Genomic DNA, 22,329 nt, shown 5'->3' on the forward strand with positions numbered 1-22,329 from the left:
TTCACAAGTAGCAGGTAACGTAGGGTTTCCCAAACTTGGGTCTCCAGCTGTTTATGGACTATAATTCCCATCACCCCCAACCACTCGTCTTGCTAGCTAGGGATGATGGGAGCTGTGGTCCAAAAACAGCTGGCATGAACAAGCTTTCTCTTCCTGAGAACAGAGAGAGTTGCTGCCAGTCAGTGTAGACAATGCCGAGCTAGATGGACAAATGATCTGACTCATCTCCACAACAGCTCCCAAGAAGGTCTCCAGCTTGCCACTTTCTGGATTTCGAGAGAGCATGTTAAAAGCAGAAGGAGAAACCTGATCCACTTCCCTCGTCATCAGCAACACTTCCCTGCCAGTGGCTTGGCAGATAGACATCCTGGCGGAGAGTCCCTATTGTGTTTACACTTCTTTTTACACCAATTAGCTGAACAAAACACAGCAGCGTTGCAAGCTGATCCAAGGGAAGGAGCCAGCCATGGCGGCGGTGGTACTGGTGGGGGGGGGGGAGGAGGGAGAGCTGGCATGGCATCCACCTGGAAGCCAGCACCACCTGCGGCAAACGCACTCAGGCCAAGGTCAGGGCTTGGACTGGCAAGTGGGAAGCTCTGCCTGCAACCCTGCACCACCCGCTTCCGCCTTTGTCTCAGTGTTGTCCTCGTGTATCTCATCGGGGAGGTGGAAGGGGACTAAAGTAGCATGTGTAGTCACTGCCTGTCATTGACTCTGACTCAACTTATTGCTGGGGCTGCCAGCTTGATGCCCCACCAGTCCCAATGGGCACCAGCCACCACTGGATGACAGGAGGTGGAGTCCAGAAATATCTGGAGACCCATAAGTTCCCCATTCCCTGCTGCATTCCCTCGCTAGCCCCAGAAAGTAGCAAGCCAGTCCTCTGACCCTGCTCAGCACAGACATGTGGCCCCCAGAAGCTTCCCCAGCATGGAATGTGGCCCTTAGGCTGAAAAAGGTTTTCTACCTCTGTTTTATTGAATTTGTAGGCAATGCCTATGCTTTGGACAACTCAAGCGCTGTGTGTGTGTGTGTGTGTGTGTGTGTGTGTTTGCTGGTATATTTGGATAGTGATAAGGGGTGCCTCAAAGCACAATTCTCAAGCAGCACTGAGGGTTAACAAAATCAGAGCGACTGTGCAGAAGAACTTCCTTCCATGCATCATTATAATCTGATTTTGCTGACACTCCCCCAGATAAGTGCTGGATTGTGAGTCTCATTACCGCAAACCAGACGCAGCACCGCCATCCATCTCGGGTGGCTGAAATTGACTGGAGATTGGGAAACCTGTTTCAGCTCATGCACCTTTCTGCTGGCAAACCAAGACGAGATGGGTGCCTATCTGAATCCAAATGGAACCATTCACACACACACCCCAAGTGAGTTATAAAGGGGGGGGGGAGAGAAGGATAATTTCCTCTCTTTTGTTGTTTGAAAGCTTAGAGTGCAAGCTTAGCAATGTCTATTCAGAAGCAAGTCCCACCGAGTTCATAGGAACACAGGAGGCTACCTAATGCAGAGTCAAAGCATTAGTCCATCTAAATCAGCATTGTCCACACTGAAGTGGCATGATATTGCTTTCAGCAGCCATGGATTCCCCCAAAGAATTCTGGGAACTGTAATTTGTTAAGAGTGCTCAAGAGTTGTTAGGAGAACCTTATTCCCCGCACAGGCCTACAATTCCCAGAGTTCCCTGGGAAGAGAAACTACAGTTCTTTAGGGGACGACATGACTATTTAAAGCAGTGCTGGGTTGTTGTTTTTTCTAGAAAAAGAGGTGCCAGAGCTCACCACGAAATTCTCCCTTGTTGTCTTAGAAGGGCAATGGCACCCACCTCAGAGGTGCCAGAGCTGAGCTCTTGTGAGCTCTGGCTGGAAAAAGAAGTAGTCCCGGTTCAAAGTGCTATGATACTGTTACTGATGTACAGTGCAGATGGGGCCTGACTGGAAGTGGCTCCCTTGGGTTTCAGAAGGTGGGAGATGTTCTCAGATACTGGGAATTGAACCTAGGACCTCCTGCCTACAGAACAGATACTCTATCACTGAGCCACAGCCCTTAAAGGCGCTTTCTACCAGATAAATGTGTATAGGAAGGGTTGGGAATCTGTGGGCCAAATGTGACCCTCTTAGCTGGCCTTTGGAAACCTACTCCTGCCCCTAGCTCTGTAGGCCAGAGATTTCCCACACGTAATGAGGAGTTGCTCAACACCCAAGATTGGGATGAGGTGAAGAAGAAGAAGAGTTTGGATTTGATATCCCGCTTTATCACTACCCGAAGGAGTCTCAAAGCGGCTAACATTCTCCTTTCCTTTCCTCACCCACAACAAACACACTGTGAGGTGAGTGGGGCTGAGAGACTTCAGAGAAGTGTGACTAGCCCAAGGTCACCCAGCAGCTGCATGTGGAGGAGCGGAGACGCGAACCCGGTTCACCAGATTACAAGTCTACCGCTCTTAACCACTACACCACACTGGTCATTGTATGATATACCCCTTCACACAAAAAATGCAGGGAGGGTTTTTTTCTAGTGTTATGATAGGGATAGGGAGAGAGAACTAGGAACCATTATCTGTTAACTTATTATTTGTTGCATTTATGTCCCATCTTTTTCTTCAAGGTGGCATACATTGGTTCGGCCCCCTCCCTCCTCATTCAATCCTCACAACAAAGCTTTACATTTAGAGCACCATTTCTAACACAGCGAAATAAAAGATGGCAGCTGCAAGTTATTTCCAACACCTTATTAAAGCATAAGACTTTTTTTTTACAATACATATTTATAAGCTTAGGTAGGTCAGGCTGAGAGGCAGCAACTGGCCCATGGTCACCCAACGAGCTTCATGGCCAAATAGAGATTTGAACCCTAGTCTCCTAGGTCCTGGTCCAGCACTCTAACCACTACACCATACTGGCTCTTGCTATGCAGCAGCCATCATTGCCTACGCCACAATATTCAGGCTTCTTTTCTACTAAACTGCAATGCCCCACATCATATTTATACCATGCCTGCCAACTGAACTTCTCGAGGCAGCTGGGTTGCATCCCATGCTGGTCCTACTCAGAGGAGACCCGCTCCCAACAGATCTACTCAGAGCAAGCCTTGGCTGGAGTCAGCCCAACGCATTTAACACACCATAAAATAGACAAGAGGGATTAAGACAGGGCAAAGGTACGCGTTTCCTCCCCATACTTTCCAATGTCGCAAAAGCTGAATCTGCAGCTGAATCTCCTGGCCTGGAACTGGCCATTGAAGTAGCTCAAACATTAGGTCCTCGGGGGTCAGAGCTTACTCACTGGGTTGCTACCACTTCTGTCTCTCACAGCTCAGAAGCTCTGGTAAGTAGCACATGCAAGAGGCACTGGAGCAGCAAATGTATTAGTCAGAAAACCCCACCACACCCCATCCTCAGATTTTACACACACACACTCCGACACCATCAATTTGGGCCATAACCTCACCATACATTTAAAACACCATGATACCACATTAAAAGCACTCTGATACCAATTTAAAAAGTCATGGCTTCCCCCAAATAATTCTGGGAACTGTCATTTATTAAGGGTACCGGGAGTTATTAAGGAGACTTTTGTTCACCTCACAGAGCTACAGTTTCCAGAGTGCCCTGGGAATAGGGATTCACTCTGGAAATTGTAGCTCTTGCGGGGGAACAGGGGTCTCCTCACAACGCTCAGCACCCTTAACAAACTGCAGCTCCCAGGATCTCCTTTGGGGGGGAAGCCACAACAGTTTAAAGTGGCACAATTGTGCTTTAAACATACAGTGCGAAGGCAGCTTAGACCCCGCTTTTCCTGGCTCTACAATATTCTGGAGGCGACGTCTGAAATCTTTGAGTAGAGACCAAGCATGGTGCAATAAATCCATTGTTAGTGGCAGTCTGCGGGCTCTTTGTTTTGTTTTCTCCTGCTACCCTCACTGGTCAAATAACTGTTTTTTAAAGTTTTGTTTTTTTATAAAAAAAATAGAAACCTTCACATATATATATATTTTGACCACAAGCGATAAATATGTGTGTGTACTCCACAGACGACAACAGCTCTATCATAGCACCTGCCATGACTCTGGAAAAAAAGCAATCCAGCACCCAGCCTCTCTGCCTGTGGTGCCGCTTGATCCCTGAAGTTCAGGGGAGTGGATTGTAGATCAGTGGGAGAGCATTTGGGTTGCAGGCAGAAGATCCCAAGTTTAATCCCTTGCATCTCCTGGTAGGACCCCCAACCCTGCCTCCGGGGTTGGAGAGCTGCTGTCAGCCAGCATAAGCCATACTGAACCATATGGACCAATGATGTGACTCAGTAGAAGGCAGTCCCCTGCATTCTGTCAGGCACTGGCTGGACAATGAGGAACAGTGGGAGGCTCCGGGCCGGAGAATCCCCTAGGGAAGCCTCAGCAGAGGAAGGCTCTGAGCCAGGGAGAGGGTGGTGGGACATGGGAGACAGGTCAGAGAACGAAGGGGAAGCAGAATAGTTGGGTGCTGAAGAAGCAACAGGCTTGGGTGGGAGAGAGGAAGAAGGGGCAGAAAGCACTGCAGACACAGGACAGGCTGCTGAGGAGGAGGTGGGGACTGAGGCTGCAACAGATTCATAGGAGTCTGCTGGTCCTTCATAGGAGTTCAGCTCCGCCCCTCCCTCGTCTCCAAGGACTTTTGCATGTAGCAGAACAACAAGCCCAGAGGTCTCAGGGGGCCCTACCTGGTGGAGTTTACAACTACAGGGAAAACATCTGGATGGGGAGGAGGCTTAGAGGGAAGTGGGAGAGCTAGACCATAGGTCCTGGCAACTTCTTCATCAGGGCCAGTCTCGCCTTGAGTTTCTCTGTTTGTATTCCATTTCCCTGAATAAAGAATAAACTTTGCTGCTTGTTTCTGAGTCTCCGTGCTGACTTGCAACTGAACCAGCCCTGACACATTCCTATTTAATACAGTCCTTTATTCAGAACCATGAGGGTCAGAAACTTATTTGGGGAACGGTCTTAGCTGGGTGGAAAAGCCTCTGCCTTCCATGTAGAAGGCCCCAGGGTCAAATTCAACCCCTGGCACCTCCAGGTAGGGCTGGGAATGGCCTCTACCGCAAACCTTGGAGAGCTGCTGCCAGTCAGTGTAGACCATACTGCGCCAAATGGACCAATGGTCCAACTCTGTATAAGGCAGCTTCCTATGTTGCTACCCCACCATGCATTTGCAAACGGGGTCCAAAAGTTAAGTCACAACGGTTGTGTGATTTGTCTCAGAAAAAGACTGGGAAATATATTTCAGTGCAATCACTCGATCATGGAGGGGTTTCATATTTTTTTGTGGGGGGGGGAAGGGGAGACAGGCTGGAAACAAAAGCAGCTGCTTCATCCACCCGCCTATCCATCTAGGGAATGTGAACGTCAGCAGAGCCGTGAATGGCAGAGCATGTAGGTTCTGCCGCTACAAAACTCAATCTCTTCGGCAAACAAGTTCTGCTGGGAAACTGATGACTCCAGGGAAAGGGCGGGGGGGGGGGGGGAGATCTCAGTGGACTGTCATTACTCCAAGCTAGGATAGGGAAGCAATGCCTGGAGCCAGCAAAATTGCACTTCCACTTGGAATGAGCCATGTCTGAGCGAAGCAGGCTCTGCCCCCAGGTTTAGAGCCCAGGTGTGCTTAGACACATGCCAAACATCCGAAAGCATGTATGTTTTCACACACACACACACACACACACACAAATTTGCCTTGGATTTTGCTTCTAGCTTCATTGGTTCATCTCAGGCTGGGCTGAGAAGGAGAGGTTGTGACTAGCCGAAGGTCACCCAGTGCGACAAATGAACGAGTGGAAATCGAAACCCTAGCCTCCAAGATCTAACCACTTCGCCACACATTGGGTCTTCCCCCCCTGCCAGGTTGGTTGTTGGGTTTTTGCATAGTGGAAACAGCAACTGTGTTGGCCGAGGACTGGCTGCCATTCTGCACCCCCCCCCCCACAATGCTCTGGGCCTAGCAGCATTCCAAGGCACTGTAGGGGGTAGGGGGGAGCAGTCCCCACAAAGAATGATGGAGAACATTCGGAGAAAATTGGGCAAAGAAAATTGCAGAAATTGTTTCAATATTTTTTGGCTCTAGTAGGAATCCTCTATTGTCTTCCATTGCCTCGCTTATTTAACCTCTGGATTTTGTGCAGAGAGTTTTACAGGTGCTGCCTGCTACAGCATTTGGTTCTGGCATGTCTTGCTGCACACACACACAAAAACACACACGTGCTGATTTCAAAAGAAAACCAGCCTTGGTGTGATGGCCCGCATGACTGCATCCAGATTCCTTTTGTGCGTGTGGTGTGCAGGAAGTGAATGAACCTGGGAGCCGAGTCCAACTGCGCACGCTCAATTTCTGGAATTACATGGCCTCGTTAAAATGGGCATTCCACAAAGGAGTGGCACACATGGCACAGTGTACCGGAGAAACATTAAAATAAACGGGGTGGAAGTAATCCGCTTGTCCCTAGTGCGCCGTAAACCACAGGCAAAACAACCCAGTCACCTGAGACACAATGATATCAATATGCTTGTGTGCTGCTCAGCATCAAGCAAATCCACAAATGCTTGTACGCTAGCTCTCTCAACCCCACCCTGTCTCTCCTCCAGCACGCACCACACTACAAACCGGAGAACCTTGCCTTTCATTACCACCCAAAATATCTCAGTGCTTCCCAAAGACCCCAAATCCAGAGTGATGCCTAGACTCTGGCAGAAGGCGGCAGACATACCCTGTGAACACAGTTGGGGAGAGATTATTTTCCTTTCCAGAACATGGTGATTTCCCGTCGATGCTAATGAGACATACCAAGATAGCTGACTGGTTACTTTCGGCTAGCTTGGGCCTGCTATTTAGCAAAAAATAAATAAAAATGCTTCTCGGTGGCCTCCCACACGTCGTTCTCAAGTACTGCAGCTAGGAATGCCATTATAAGCTTACTGTGGAGCCCAGAGGTCCTGGGAACTGTTCTCCAAGGCCTCAGCCAATTCTGCAGTATTCCCACAAGGAACGAAGGACCCCTTTCCTGTGTATTTTATGCCCTACTCAACTACAGAATGTTGGACAGAGTGGTGGGCAACAAGGAAGGCGGTGTTTGCTGTGCAAACGCCCTTGTCAAAGACTGTGGGTGGTGACTCATAATGGTGATGTCACAGGGATGGTGACAAGGCCATTGCAAGGTCTACAGACCCAACCCAGAGTCTGGATCAATTTTCTAAACGGGCAAAGGAAACTGATCCAGTTTACTCCAGCTTAAAACTGCAGTGGATTTGGACGAGTTCACCCTCCACTACAAATAAGAAGATTAAGAAGAACCTGGCTGCTGGATCAGGCCAAAGGCCCATCTAGTCCAGCATCCTGTTTTCAGAGTGGCCAAGAAGATGCCTCTTGGAAGTCCGCAATAGGAAGACCTGAGCACAGCAGAAAATCTCCCCACTTTGATTCCCAGTGACTGCTATTCAGAGGCATAACGGTCTCCAACAGTGGAGGTGGAACATAGGCATTGTGGCTAGTAGCCACTGATAGTCCGACCCTCCGTGGTTTTGTCTAATCCTTTTTTTTTTTGAAGCCCTCAAAGTTTACGGCCATCGCTGCCTTTCGTGGGAGCAGATTCCACCCTTTAACTCTGCCCAGGTTGAAGCAGCAAAGTAACACGCTCTGCAGTTTAATTGCAGCAAGAATACCAACAGCTTGTGAGTAGCTTTGTACAATAATCTTTTCACTGACAGATCGGCAGGTTTAGCAGGTATGGGGGAAGGCACAGAAGCCGGCCCATGGGCAGCACAAAATTCACCATCACCATTCGCCTAACCACTAAATGAGTCTACCATTTTTCCTTTTTTGAGCAAGAGAACACAATGTATGAATTTGTGGGCCGCGGGTGTGGGAGCTTCTAACACAGCAGGCCCACCCAAGCACAAGGAGAGAGCAAAACATACACCACATAGGCCTCTCATTCCAGAAAACCCATTTCTTAGAAATGTCTACAGGGATGCTCTCCATCCTTGCTCCGGAGATCTACCGTGCTGCTGTGTTGTTGATGGAATAACAGCTCTTTTGCAAAAGCCTCAATATGAGCAGCTAACTGCATGTCAGGCTCCCTACAGTGGCTGCCAGCCAGCCACATAGAGATTTGCTGCTACTGAAAAAGAGGGTTTGCGGGTGGGGGGGGGGGAGAGAATAGACAGAAGATTGGCCATGATCTGCTGAGCCAAAATTGGAGAAGCTCGGGTTTTTTTTGCCCCTGTGTAAAGGTTAAAACAAAAAAGTTGGTGTCCTTCCCAGATGCCATGAAGAATATGCTGTTTGGTGCAGAATGCTTGGTGCAGAATTCTTTTCCTTAGCCTTTTTTTTTAAGCTTCTAGATCTCATGATTCTAGAGAGGCTTGCACAGTATGAAGAACGCTGCAGGACACTTTCCTGCAAGCATTCCCCCCACCCCTTGCAGGCATGTGGGTGCGAGTGGAGGAGGAAGTGACACAACAGGACAGCTGGTAAGGACCTAGGAAGCTGTCTTACAGAGTCAGAACTCCATCTAGCTCAGTACTGTCTACACAGACTGGCAGCAGCAGCTCTCCAGGCACGAGCCCTTTCCAGCTTTACCTGGAGATGGCAGGGATTGAACCCGGAACCTTCCGCATAAGCAGATGCTCTGCCCCTGAGCTACGGTGCGATGCAGCGGCCAAAGCGTTCAGTTTGCCTGCGAGAAACTCAAGTTTAAATGTTCCCCCTGGCCATAAAGCTGATGGGAGATAGCATTAAACAGCTGCTTTGTGAGGCTTGCCAGAAAACTGCTGCATAAGCACCTTAAAATAAAATAGATATATAGTGTAGAATGCTGCAGCGTGATTGCTGACAGAAGGGAGACCATGGCAGCATATTCCACTTGCGCTCAGAGATCTGCGCTGGTTGCCAATTTGTTCCCGGGCCATATTCAAAGTGTCACTATTAAATATACAAAACCCACAACAGCTTAGGGCCAGTTTACTTGAACAATCATCTTTCCCTACATGCACCCACTTGGAGCGCTTCACTCTGTGGAACTGGCACTTTCACAAGCGCCATATAATGTTCATTTTGCATTAACAATAAATCAATATTTTAGCATGGCAAGCAGCAGCTACGGACTCTCTCTGGAACTCCTTGCCTATTGACTTAGGCAGGCTCCTTCACTTGGCTGTTTCCAAGGTCTGCAGAAAACTTCTTGTTTAGGTAAGCCTACTCAGACATGTTGTCTTGTGACATTTATCTGCTTTAAAAAATCCATTGATTTTATCTACACGTTGATCACGTTAGTCTGCTCGCTGCTTTTTAAAGGTTTCCTTCGATTTGCTACTTCTAATGAGTAACATAAACCGTTTAGAGGTTTTAGTTTTTGATTTAGCACTCTATGGATCTTCCTAAATAAAAATAATTAATCACAAGCGAACAGAAGGTCTCTGACCCTGATGCAACTCCATCCAGAGGCACAACAAGCTGCTGGACTGAACCACTGGTCTCCATTTAACCTACCTCACACGGTTGTTGTGAGGCTTAAAACCCACTCTGTTCTTCTTAGGGGAAGGGAACATTATAAATGTAACTCATTCCATACAAAGATAAAAAAAAAATCAACATTTGGGCAATGAAAATCCCATACCCTCCAACATTTCTCCAATGAAAATAGGGACATTCTATTCAAATAAATAAATAAATAAATAAATAAATAAATAAATAAATAAAGTTATTATCTATACCCTGTGCATCTGACTGGGTTTCCTCAGCCACTCTGGGCAGCTTCCAACATATATAAAAACATAATAAAACATTAAACATTATGGCTTGGTGGTCACGATAACTCCATACCTTCCAGCATTTCTCCAATGAAAATAGGCATGTCCTAAGGAAACGCACTGCAGCCTTAAAACTTGCCGTGCGCCAGCGGCACCAATCACGGGGGCGGGGTGCCGCCCCGAGTGTCACCCACCAGGGCGGTACCCGGGGCAGCCCGCCCCCTTGCTCCGCCCCTGGGGATAGCCTAGGTTGTGATTGGTTATCTTTGTAAAAGGCTAAAGATTTATACGATCTGAGGTGAAACCAGAGTGTGGGTGTGACTGGTTATCTTTGATTGGCTGTAGTGAAATTTGTTTTTGAGAGCTCATAACCCATTTACTCTTAGCAGCCAGAATAGCCAGACACTGGAAAGACCTGTCAGGAGTAAGCATGGATCGGATCAATGTCATGGGTAGGCAAACTAAGGCCTGGGGGCTGGATCCGGCCCAATCGCCTTCTAAATCCGACCCACGGGCAGTCCAGGAATCAACTTGTTTTTACATGAGTAGAATGTGTCCTTTTATTTAAAATGCATCTCTGGGTTACTTGTGGGGCATAGGAATTCGTTCATTTCCCCCCAATAAAATATAGTCCGGCCCCCCCACAAGGTCTGAGGGACAGTGGACCGGCCCCCTGCTGAAAAAGTTTGCTGACCAATGGTACCAAATAGTATGGGAAACAGCCTTATTAGAAAAAGCTAACCAATAAACTGAAACTGACCTGGGAACGAATAGAAGAAGACGCCCTCACCCTGGTATGGTTGCCCTTTATCACATACACAGCCCAACAAGACAACAACAAGAATCCGCCGTCAACATACGAATCAATCTGGCTAACTAGATACTGGTATTTAAAGGCATTCTTCCTCCAACAGCGCAAATAAAATGTAGCCACCCTGTGGCTGGTAGCCATTGATGGCCCAGACTGCCAACAAATTGGCACAGCCCCCCTTTAAAAGCCACAGTTTTCTCTTTGCAACGTGTGAAGAAAATTCTCCTCCGTCAGTCCTGAATCTTCAAACGTTCAGCTTCACTGGATGGCCCCGAGTTCTAGCACGACGAAAGAAAGCAGAAGAAACGTTCCCCTGTTCGTTTTTCTCCATGCCATTTTTACACAGCTCTACCAGGTCTCCTCTGACCTGCCTTCTCTCTAGTCTAAACTGAAAAACCCGCAAAGATCCAGCCATACAGCTCACAGTCCGCTCTGTCTCCTTTGCTTGCCTGGTGCCCCTGGAGGAACGTGGTTTAGGGGCCGGTGAGGGAGCTGCCCGCCCCCCTCACCTCATCTCCTTTGCCCATTCCGGTTTGCAAAACTGACAGCTTAAATCTCATCAAGAGCAGAAAATACATTACCCAGCAGGGGGTCATGAAGGGGAGAGGAGGGGGTGTACCTGGGAATTCAAAGTCTTGATTTAATCCACTGCCCTCTCTCTGCCTTGTGGTAATCAAGTCTAAATCACAGGTCTGCATTTTAAAGGGGAATTGGGCAGTGTTTTCCTCTCTGAGGACTGTGGAGCGAACCTTCACACAGCACAGCTGTTAAGAGATCGGTGTTTAGAGAGCTGCTGGGCAGCGGAACAGACTCCCTCGAAAGGTGCCGGACTCTCCTTCACTGGAGGTTTATAGGCAGAGGTTGGATGGCTGTCTATCAGAGTCTGTAAGAACGTAAGAAGGACCTGGCTTGATGGATCAGTCTAAAGGCCCATCTAGTCCAGCATCCTGCTCTCGCAGTGGCCAAGTAGATGCCCCAATGGGAAGCCCACAAGCAAGAGTTACTAAGCCCAACAGTAACTCTCCCCATAATTCCCAGCAAGAGATATTCAGAGCCATGCTGCCTCTTGACAGTGAAGGTAGAGCATAGCAGCGGCATTCTCCGTGAATTGGTCTATTCCTCCAAATTAGTAGCCATCAGCACACCTTGTGGGAACACCTTCCATAGTTCAACTGTGTGAAGAAGGGCTTTCTTTTGTTTGTCCTAAGGCAGTGTTTTTCAACCTTTTTGGGGCAAAGGCACACTTGTTTCATGAAAAAAATCACGAGGCACACCACCATTAGAAAATGTTTAAAAATGTAACTCTGTGCCTATATTGACTATATATAAAGTAATTTTTCAATTTTTCCCACGGCACACCAGGCAACATCTCGCGGCACACTAGTGTGCCGCGGAACAGTGGTTGAAAAACACTGTCCTAAGGCTACGGCACACGCCACAATGGCTATGCATGGCCTCCATGGTTGAAGGCAGCAGGCCTCGGACCAGATCCTCCAAGTGTCCCTATTCTCCAGGGACAGTCCCGGATTTACAGCAGCCCTCCCAGTTTCTGATTTGGTCCTGGAATATCTGGCTTTTCCTTAGGAACATCCCTATTTTAATCAGAGAAATAAAAGCTGGAGAGTATGGGGTTACGCGGCTCCTGAGCCAAGGAGATGCGTAACTTCTAAACAACCTTTAGAAGACATCTGAAGGCAGCCCTGTACAGGGAAGGTTTTTTCAAATAAATAAATAAATAAATGTTTAATTATGTTTTTGTATATGTTGGAAGCCACTCAGAGTGGCTGAGGCAACCCAGTCAGATGGACGGGGCATAAATAATAAAATTATTGTTATTATTATTACTACTATTGTTATTATGGAATAGGACGTTCCTATTTTCATTGGAGTAATGTTGGAGGGTATGCTCTGGTATGCAGGAGGAGAGAGTTGCTGTTGCACCCTGGTCCCGCTTTTGGGCTTCTCAAATAGGCATCTGGTTGGCCACTGTGAAAACAGGATGCTGGACTATATGGGGCCCCCTTTGGCCTGATCCAGCAGGGATTCTCTTCCTATTTTCTCACTTGGAATTTGGAGGGATTTTTTTTTTAAAAAAGGAGTAAGACTATCTGAAACCTTCTTAAGAAATGTCACCACTCCCAGGTGTTCAGAACCGGCAGGCTCCGAGCCAGTCACCGCCAAACAGCAACTTTGCTTTGCAATGGTTTGTGGAAAGGCGGGGGGGGGGGTGAGGAGGTGGAAAGCCGGGTAGAAGAGAGGGCTGTCGTTGGCGATTCCTTGATCCCAGTGATATTTGCTCTGCATCGTTTCATTAAAGGTTGGCTTGTTGTGTGGCGTGCGGCTTGACATTGTCATACAATTGCTGAAAAACACTCTTCTGTCTGGAGGGTTAAGTGGGTAACAGAGCAGCCGACCGTTTTCAAACCCACCTGCTAAACCACGCTGAATATTGAAGTGCCGGAAGGGTGGGGTTTATAAGTAATTTGGCCACTGCAAGATGCACAAATCACAGCTACATTTGCAGCAGGAAGAAAGGAGCATGTTTGCTCAGGTCTATCAGCAGGGATAGGGCGTTGCAAGGAGTGGGGGCTTCAGATATCAATTTTTGGACAATCAAAAGAGCAAATGTATTGACTTTCGGGAGTGGGGGATTTAAAGACAGCTCTTTTTACCTGATGACTGATAGATGCTGGCTGCAGCTACCTTGAAATTTGGAACTGCAAGGGTATGCAATTGGTTTTACAGATTTTCAGATGTCCTGCAAATCCTGCATTGCAGGGGGTTGGACCAGATTACTCTTGAGGTCCCCTTCCAGTTCCTATGATTCTGGGTTCTAAATCAGGTACGGGGAATCTTCAGCCCTCCAGGCATTGCTGAACTACAACTCCCAGCAAGCATGGCCAACTTCTCAAAGCTGACCCCTGAAAGGGGAAGGAGGAGGGGTCTGCTTTCTGAAGCACTTAAAGGTCTAGAAACTGGAAGGAAGGAAGCTAAATACTGGGAAGGGGCCAGGAGCAGCCCGGGATTGGAGCCCTAGCGGCACAGGCATTGGCAAAAAGGAAAATTTGGCTGCTCCTTCCTCTGGGCTCCCTTTACAGCCTTCTGTTGCTCCTCTTGCAACTTTGGTAGCTTGTCTTAATTGAGGCACTCTCTGTACTGACTTAATGGGAAAGGCAGATGGATCAAGAGAAGGAGCAAAGAGAGAGACAAATGGAGCGATAGGGGTTGGGAGGCAAATAAGGAGTCATCGGAAGCCTGATAAGCAAGCCTGACAGAGAATAAAAGAGATGTCCTGAAAGCACCTCTTTGCTGCAAAGTCCACAGCCTTTATCCTTACCTGAGAGTGGAGATGAGACAAGAGCTGGGCTATATATGCCATGAAAAGTAACCCCCGTTCAGCAATTTTTCAAGGGGTGCTGTGGAAAGGGGTAAGCGCTGGCCCATTCAGAGCAAGGGCAATGTTAACCCAGGAAGAACCACTTCCTCTCTCTCTCTCTCAACTGGCTATGTAACTTCATCACATGGCCCAAGTCAATTGGTAGTCCCGCATCATTTTATTTTATTTTGAATATTTACAAACAGCTTGATCCACTTGGTCTCTAAGTGGTGTGTGAAATATACTGAATCTTAGTCCTGCTCCAAGTGCACTCATTGTCTTTCACGAAGTTGGCCAACTTTAACCCACCATTTTCAATAAATCTACTCTGAGCTTAATTAGATACAACCTACCGTGGCTGGAAACAAACCCCCACAAACCAATTAAAAGTAAAATCTGCATAAAAACCACCATCGTTAAATACCGAAGCAGCATCAATAAAAACTTTGAAACAAATCAAGGCAGCTAAATTGTGTGTCCTCTGGACAGCTTTGTTGAAAATGCTGCCTCCTGAAAACTTTTCTAAAACAATTTTTTTTGGGGGGGGGCTGCCTGGTGTCAGCAAGCAGGGCATTGCAGAGCACAGGTGCTGCCCGTGTGGCCCCTGATTGGCTGAGATCACACTGTGATCCCTGATTGGCTGGAATCACACTACCTGGAAAATGCACACCCCCTTCAAAATAAAATCGTGAGGAAGCAGCAGTTGGTGTGGCCCCTTATTGGCTGAAATCACACTGCGATCCTCAATTGGGGGGGGAATCACAAACCCTGGAAGATGTACACTCCCCTCCAAGTAAAATGGTATGGAAGCAGCAATCTGCATGGCCCCCAATTGGCTGGAATCATACTGTGATCCCTGATTGGCTGGAATCACACTGCCTGGAAGATGCACACACCTCTCAAAATAAAAACAGTGCAGAAGCAGCAGTAAACAGGAAAGGGGTTAGGACACCCCCCCCCATGAATTAGCATTCACTTCAGACTGATTTAGAAAGCATGGCCCCAGCACATAGATATAGGGGTGGAAGAGGCAGCCCTCTTTCGGAGGACAGAGCTATCCTGGAGCTCAAGCTGACCCCTAGGCCTGTCTCATCCACAATTGCCCTCGACCTCAGGACCTAGCCAAGAAACAAGCCCATGTTGCTGCTATTCTCTCCCTCGTTTCAGATCCTTCTCCTAGAATCAATACAGATTGAATGTGACCTTGCTCTTTCTCCCACAGAAAGGACAAGAGCTCTTCAGAATCCCATTGGCTCCTGTGCTTTGTTTTCTGCCTCTGTGGTTTAGATGTTTTGTTCTAGGTTTGTTTGATTTCCCTCCTGAAGGCTTTTGGAGACGTGCCAAGAGGAACTTGCTGGAACATTCCACAGTACAGAACGGCTACAGAGGGTGGGGAGAGACACCGCGTGACAGAGGTCTAGACCCTTCCATCTAGCCTGGAAAAGCTAGGTGGAACAGGAGAGGCAATCTGATTGCCTCAAGGTGTGGTTGGAATCCAGTTACTATGATGCCTGGCCACTGGCCATGCTGACCAGGGATGATGGGACTTGCAGTCCAACCACTCCTGGAGAGCACCAGGCTCTTCCACCCCCAAATAGCAACAAGGGGGACTTCAATTCCATTGGCACTTAAAAGTCAATCCTGCCTCATTTTTCACTTCCCAAAAGGATATTAGGGCCGAAACCAGGCACCCTCTGAAATTTGTGCTTCTGCAAATATTGCAGTGTTGTTCTACAGCAGGGGTCCCCAAACTAAGGCTAGGGGGCCAGGTAAAGCCCAAGGGACTTGTTTATCCGGCCCGTGGCGACCCCCGCTGCCCGCTGCCTGCTCTTACCAGCGCTGCACTGCACGGCTGCCCACTTCTGGGTCAGAGGAGCATCGGAAATAGCTTGTGCACATGCGCAAGCGTTATTTCCGGTGCACATCCAGGTTGGATGAGGCCCGTGCACATGTGCACAAGCTATTTCCGGTGCTCCTCTGACCTGGAAGTGCGCCGGAAAGAGCATGTGCGCACGTGTATGGGTGTGCGCTCCCTCACCCTCTGGCCCGCTGCGTGATTGGCGCTGAAGACACCGGCCCAAGGTGTGGTAAGTTTGCTGACCCCTGTTCTACAGCTAAGTGCAAAAGTAAGGTGTGCATTACAGTGCGTATATCAATGAAGACAATGGCAAGGAAATGTTTTATATTAGGGGAAAACATGCTTTGCAAAAAACTGTATATTAGGCAAAATTGCAGACAAACAAACAAATGTGTACCTTAGGAGAAATTCACACTAAAATGCTAAATTTTCACAATTAACTTTTTAAAAGGAAAAGGAAAAAAATCACAACCCGATGTGGAAATGACTGAACTGCAGCAAAATGAAAAACCAAAACTGATGGATTCGCCCAGCTCTATCTGCTGTGTTACAGAAAAGAAGGCAGGTTGCTATTGTGCTCGTGTCTTCCCTGGGGGGGTTGCCAGAGGCATCTGGTTGGCCACTGGGGATAAACAGGAGACTGCTAGAAAGATCTTTGGCCCAACCCAGCAGCCCCCCTTCATCTGTGCTTAAGAACAGAGCTAAGCCCAGCGGCCTTGAGGCAAGGTGGATTTGAGAGCTCTAAGACATTTAAGCCACCTTTCCACCAAGGTGCTCAGGTTGGTTCACGTGGTCCTCCCAACAACCCTGTGAGGCAGGTTAGGCTGAAAAGGCAGAAACAACTTTCCTATGTGTAGAAATTAAACAAGAGATGTTGCCAAGTGATGTTGCCAAGTTGTCTTCCAGTCTCAAGCTCCCTCAGCTTAGATGACGGGAAACAATAACTGCACAACAGGCAGAAAATCAACAGGTGACATTCTGTTACAGTCCCACACCACAGAAAGCCAGGTCTGTTTAAGATACTGCCCTCAGACTTCCACATACATATGCAACACAAAATTCCCAATGGCCACGTTGTACATTCTGCATGCTCCAAAAAACAGTGAGGATTAAAGGACTGATACCATCACTGTATATCACAATAACAACATGTGCCCAGATAACTAACTACCTGTGATCATAATATTATTATTTTTTACCCATCCTTTCCTCTGTATCAGGGGCAGGGAACCTGTTGCCCTTCATGTGTGGACTCCAGCTCCCATCAGCCTCAGCCAGTATGGATGATGGGAGCTGGAGTCTAACCACATCGGGAGGGCAACCCTTGCCATAAAGCACCAGGAGTCAATCATGTCAGGTGGCAGATTCTAACGCTGGCGTAAGATTCCCCCACCTCCACTTGCAACGTGAGAGCAAGTCTTTGTGGGATGTGAAACACGGGAGCAGTCAAGTACAACATCCCTAGAGTGGACATAGAAAGGGGATGTCTGTTTCTCCTGGGCTGGGGCAGACTTCCTCTACATGTGACAGGAGGTGGGTGTGGCATCACCTGTGCAGGTAAAACAAAAGCACAGGCTAGCCGCCATCTCTCCCTCTTTTGACTTCGCTCTTCATGGAAGCAACATCTGCTTAGCTAAAGATGCCCTCTTGGCCTCCAGCCAAGAGAGGAGAAAAGGAGCTATCTCCCCTGTGGAATCATCTCCAGCAAGCATGTAACTCTTACTAAGCTAAGTCTGCCTTCTGGGATCCTGTTGTGAACAGATGTGTGAGTAAACTCTTTTTATACTTTTATAGAAGACTGTGTCGTGTCTTATCTTTTAGGGGGGATTAAGGGGAAAATACCAGGACAATATTATTATAGAGCTTTTAGCGAACCCGAGCAAACGTATCCGCTGTGTGTGTTTAAAAGGGGAATGTAAACTCTGCTGATATTATTGAACTTGTGAACACAAGTTGGAATAGGGTATCTTAAACAATATATCCTCTCCTGCATCCCTGAACATTGCCACAGTCTTGAGGGCTGCTGCTCAGTAGGAGAGCATGTGCCATGCACACAGAAGGTCCTTAGTTCAATCCATGGCATTCTACAGGTAGGGCTCTTGGGAGAGTCCCCTAGTCTGAAATCCTGGAGAGCTGCAGCCTGTCAGTGTAGACCAAACTCGGGTCTCCGGGTGTTTTTGGATTACAGTTCCCATCATCCCTGACCACTGGTCCTGCTAGCTAGGGATGATGGGAGTTGTGGTCCAAAAACAGCTGGAGATCTGTTTTTGAGAAACCCTGGTGTAGACAATATGGAGCTACCAAGTCAATGGTTTGACTCTGTAAGGCAGCTTCCTATACTCCCATGTCTGATTCTTGCCAGATGTTCCTCTCTCACACACCCTTTCCTTGTCCCAGACTAGCTTCCCAGAACAGTTTTATTCAGCTACTGGTGGGCCACCCCTATGTTCTGTGTTGGGTCGGTTCTCTGTTGTGCAAACCTAATTCAGTGAAATGGACTCAGCTGTACTCACAGCAGCCTGTCCTGACAATCTTAAACAAGATGGACCAGTGGTCTGATTCATTAGCTTTCTGGATAGCTCAGTCAGTACAGCATGAGACTCTTATTCTCAGGGTTGTGGGTATGAGCCCCATGTTGGGCAAAAGATGCCTGCATTGCAGGGGGTTGGGCTAGATGACTCTTAGGGTTCATTCCAATTCTACAATTCTATGATTCTATAAAGCAGCTTCCTATGCTGGCAGGCCAAAAATGCTTGAAGATGGACCGGTTTGGGCTAGCAGGCAGGAACCTAGTTATTATCAACTATGGAATTTGCTACAAGAAGATGTGGCAATGGCCACAAAAGTCCTGGGTGGCTTTAAAAGATGATTAGATGCATGCATGGAAGATAAAGCTCCAAGTGGTACTATCCGCGGTGGGGCAGTGTCCTGTCTTCAGGACCAGAGGCAGCATTGCCTCTGAAGAGCAGTCCCTGGGGAAGAACAGCAGGAGAAGGTTGGTGGTAGGCACCTTGGAGGGATCGGATAGGCTACTGTGGGTCAATAGTTTGCAGGACTAGATAGGCATTGGGTCCAATCCAGCAGGGCTCTTAATAGGTACTTGGGAGGACGGTGGGGGGAGCAAAAACAAGGAACTGTTCTAAGAGCCCCGCACTGCCAGGAAATCTTGGGCTGCATCCCAAAGAGGACATTGTAGGCTTGCTAGCTGCCCCATCAAACACGACACCCCTCCCTTTAAAAAATGGATTTTTGAAGGCCATCAGCATTTCTAGCATACTGCTGGGCAGATGATGGATGGCAATCCATCCCAACCAGATGGAGAGAGAAGGGGACGGTTGGCATCGAACGGGCACTCGGCATCACCTAAATCAGTCAACGGCAGAAGCAGGCTGTTCTCTTCTGCAGTCCCAGAGTGCAGGCTGGCCAGATGCTCCCGCTTTTAGCAACCTAATGCCCCCCCGCCCCCCCTCCCACAATCCAATCCAGTAGGGAGCTATTAAGGATGTACTCAGAAGTGGGGAGGGGAAGGCCCTCCCTCTCTGACCTACATAACCGCAACACCCTCCGCTCAGCGCAGCGGCATCACAAATGAAGCGCCTTCTCCCCTCCCATTTCTGGGGTGTGGGTGTGCAGCTGGCAGCCCCTACTAAAGGCCACCACCCCTGGAACACTTCATCCCCCGCCACCCGACCCACACAACCACTAAAGAACCTGCAGAAATAACTCTTCATCTTTGTGCAGGCAGCTTTTCCAAGTTGGTCAAGCTCGGAATCCAACAGGGGAAGCTCAGTTCTCTCCTCCTCTCCAACTGCCTAGTAGTTGTTGCAATGTGGAATATTATTTTTTTCCCTCCAACCTTCCGTACTGTTCTGCCTCGGCCTTCACTGCCAGTGTATTTGTGTGTGTGTGTGTGTGTGTGTGTGTGTGTGTGTTACAAAAATAACAAACCGCCCAACTGAAGCCATATGCACCTTTGCGAGGAGACTCCTACGTCCCACTGTTATGGTCATTAATGTCTGCTACTTTTGCAACATGCTATCGCTGCCTTTGCCCAGAACGGCAACAAGACAATAGATAGACGCCCTTGTTAGCGACCCGCGACCCGCGCTCCCGCTCCCCCCCCCCCCAGTCAAGACCGACTGCCTTTCCGGGAGCTTCCAAAGGCAACGGCTCTACTTTGCCAGATGCACGGATGATGCAAAAGCAGCGGCTGGCGCGATCGATGCCTGGGTGATGGAGGCCATGTGCTCTTATTTATTATTGCCTGGCCCCTCCCAGGCCGGTTCCCCCCCCCCCCGCCCTACTGTCACCTGTCACTGCAACAGCCGAGCTTCCAACTCCTTGGACGCCACTGCGGCCAGACTTCAAGGAGGGGGCAGAGTAGTTGTTGTGATTAAAAAAAAATGATGGAGAAATTGGCCCAGCCACCTCCTTGTACAAGAATCTGCTGCTCGCCCACCCAAACAAAGCCAGCGACGCGACCTGCAGGCGGCCCTGCCGGGTGCCAAGCCCACGTCGCCTTGGCAAGAGGCGGCTAGCGGAGCCGGTGCCATCGCCCTCTGCCCCTCGCCTTGCCAGCCTTGCGTCTGTTGCTGCGGCAGCGTCCCTAGCCAGCCAGGCAGCCAGCCCCACTCCTCGGCTTGTTGATGTTGCTGGCAAGGCGAAGTACCCACCCACCCACCCAGCATCTCCTCCTTTCTCCCGCCACCCACCTGCCCCTCCCCGCTCTTAAGCGCCCGCTCACTCCCAATGTGGGTGTGTTTGCATACATTAGATCTGGCAGCGTTCCTGCAGCTTTGCCACCCCACCCCAGACACATCAACACAGCAGTCTGGGCGGCTGCCATCCCCTCTTATTCCCCACCCAGCACCCAGCCACCCTTCTCTCTTCCCCCCCCCCACCCCCGAAAAACAGTAGGGACCCCTTTGGCTTCCAGGGTGTCCCGGCCAGCCGCCTTGCCCCGTTATCGGACAAGGATGGGGACATCCCTTCCAACGCCCTTTTAAAACAGGTGGGCCGCCTATTAAATGGGCCATCCGTTCATCCCAGGAGATTGGCTTTTATGGTGCGAGAATATCCCTTTTACAGAGGGAGGGTGGGAGGAAAGCAGGCAGGTTGCATTCGACTGGGGGGGGGCACCCCTTCTCTCGAAAGAGCCAGGAGATTGGCACATTTTGGTACACTGGAGTCGGGAGACTGGCACATTTTATCGCACGCTCCCAGAAAAGGATGAGGGACCGTCTTTTGTGGGATAGCGAAAGCCAGCACCCTCGATTGTCTTAAACGCGGAAACCCACCGTGACAAAATAAAAATAAAAAATAAATAAATAAAGATCCCGCAGCCCCACAAGCCACAACGGTCGGTGCAGCGCTTTCGCGATAAATAAATAAAAATATCCCGCACATATGATGCGCATCTCTAGGTTCCCACCGCAGCCCCGAGCCACGGAACGCGATCCCCAAACACCCTCTTGGCTGTTTAACCCTTGCCATCCCGGCCCTTCCTTTGTTTCTCTCCCCGCGCCTTAAAAAAAACAAACCCCAACACAACAATACACATCGATGCCTTATCGCCCACCACCACATCCTCAATCCCCTCCCCCACCCTTTTAAAATAAAAGGGGTGCCTCTTGCCAGGCAGAAACTCACGATCGTGAGACAGGGTCCCTTGGCTGGTGGCGATCAGGAAAGACCCCAGGAGGATTAAGACATTGCAAGCCGGAGAGAGCATCTTGGGGAGGATGGGGGGTCCCGGTGGTTGCCTTCGGGGGGGAGGGAGGGGGAGGAAGAGGGAAGAGGAGGAAGGCAGGAAGGCGAAGGGGGAGAGGAGGGGAAATCGTCCTCTTCCTGGGTTTCTAGCAAACTTAAAGTCCTTCCCCCTCCCCACTGGGGGAAAAAGGGGGGGAAATCAACGCTGGCGCGCTGCCTCTTTAATTCTCCCCGGTGGATCTCTCTGTCTCGCTCTCTCTCTCTGGATCCAAACCGCAGTGGCACAAACCCCAGGCGCGGAGAGAGGCGGGCGGGCGAGCGAGCGAGGGGCCAGGCAAAATAGATGCTGCTATATTGACTAAAGAGGGAGAGAAGGGATGCGGCAGTAGCTGGGATTAAATAGAGCACCAGGGCGAGACCATTCGGCCACGGAGGAGAGGGGAGGACGAGGAAAGACGGGAGGGAGAGAGAGGAGAGGTAAGAAAGAGGAGAGGCGAGGGGAGGGGAGACTCTAGCCTCCCAGTCCCCTCCCTTACCCCACCCCCTGTACCAGTACAAATTTAGGAGGGTTTTTTTTGGGGGGGGGCTTGGAATGGAACTGGAAAGAGGGGTCAGGAGCTTGCAATGTTTTGCACCGAATCCACCCCCCACCCCTCCCAGTTTCAGAGCTTCCTCCCTGCAGGCAGGTCTAGCTGGGTACCCACATTCTCTCTTGTTGTCCTCCCCGCTCCCCCTCCCCCCTTTCAGAGGAGAGTTGGTGCAGTCCAGATGCCTCCGTTCCCCCGAGGG

General features: G+C 49.3%; 1 protein-coding gene across 1 annotated transcript in view; it reads right to left on the bottom strand.

The window, feature by feature from the left end:
* CADM3 (cell adhesion molecule 3) overlaps nucleotides 1-21,932 on the bottom strand; it is an 87,795-nt gene extending 65,863 nt beyond the window's left edge. Inside the window, exon 1 of the mRNA XM_033136303.1 lies at nucleotides 21,481-21,932. Within this exon, the coding sequence (XP_032992194.1) occupies nucleotides 21,481-21,562 (82 nt within the window). The 5' untranslated portion in view covers nucleotides 21,563-21,932. The remainder of the gene's footprint in view (nucleotides 1-21,480) is intronic.
* Between the last annotated feature and the right edge of the window lie 397 nt (nucleotides 21,933-22,329).

The sequence above is a fragment of the Lacerta agilis genome, chromosome 17 (genome assembly GCF_009819535.1).
Source record: "Lacerta agilis isolate rLacAgi1 chromosome 17, rLacAgi1.pri, whole genome shotgun sequence".
NCBI lineage: Eukaryota > Metazoa > Chordata > Lepidosauria > Squamata > Lacertidae > Lacerta > Lacerta agilis.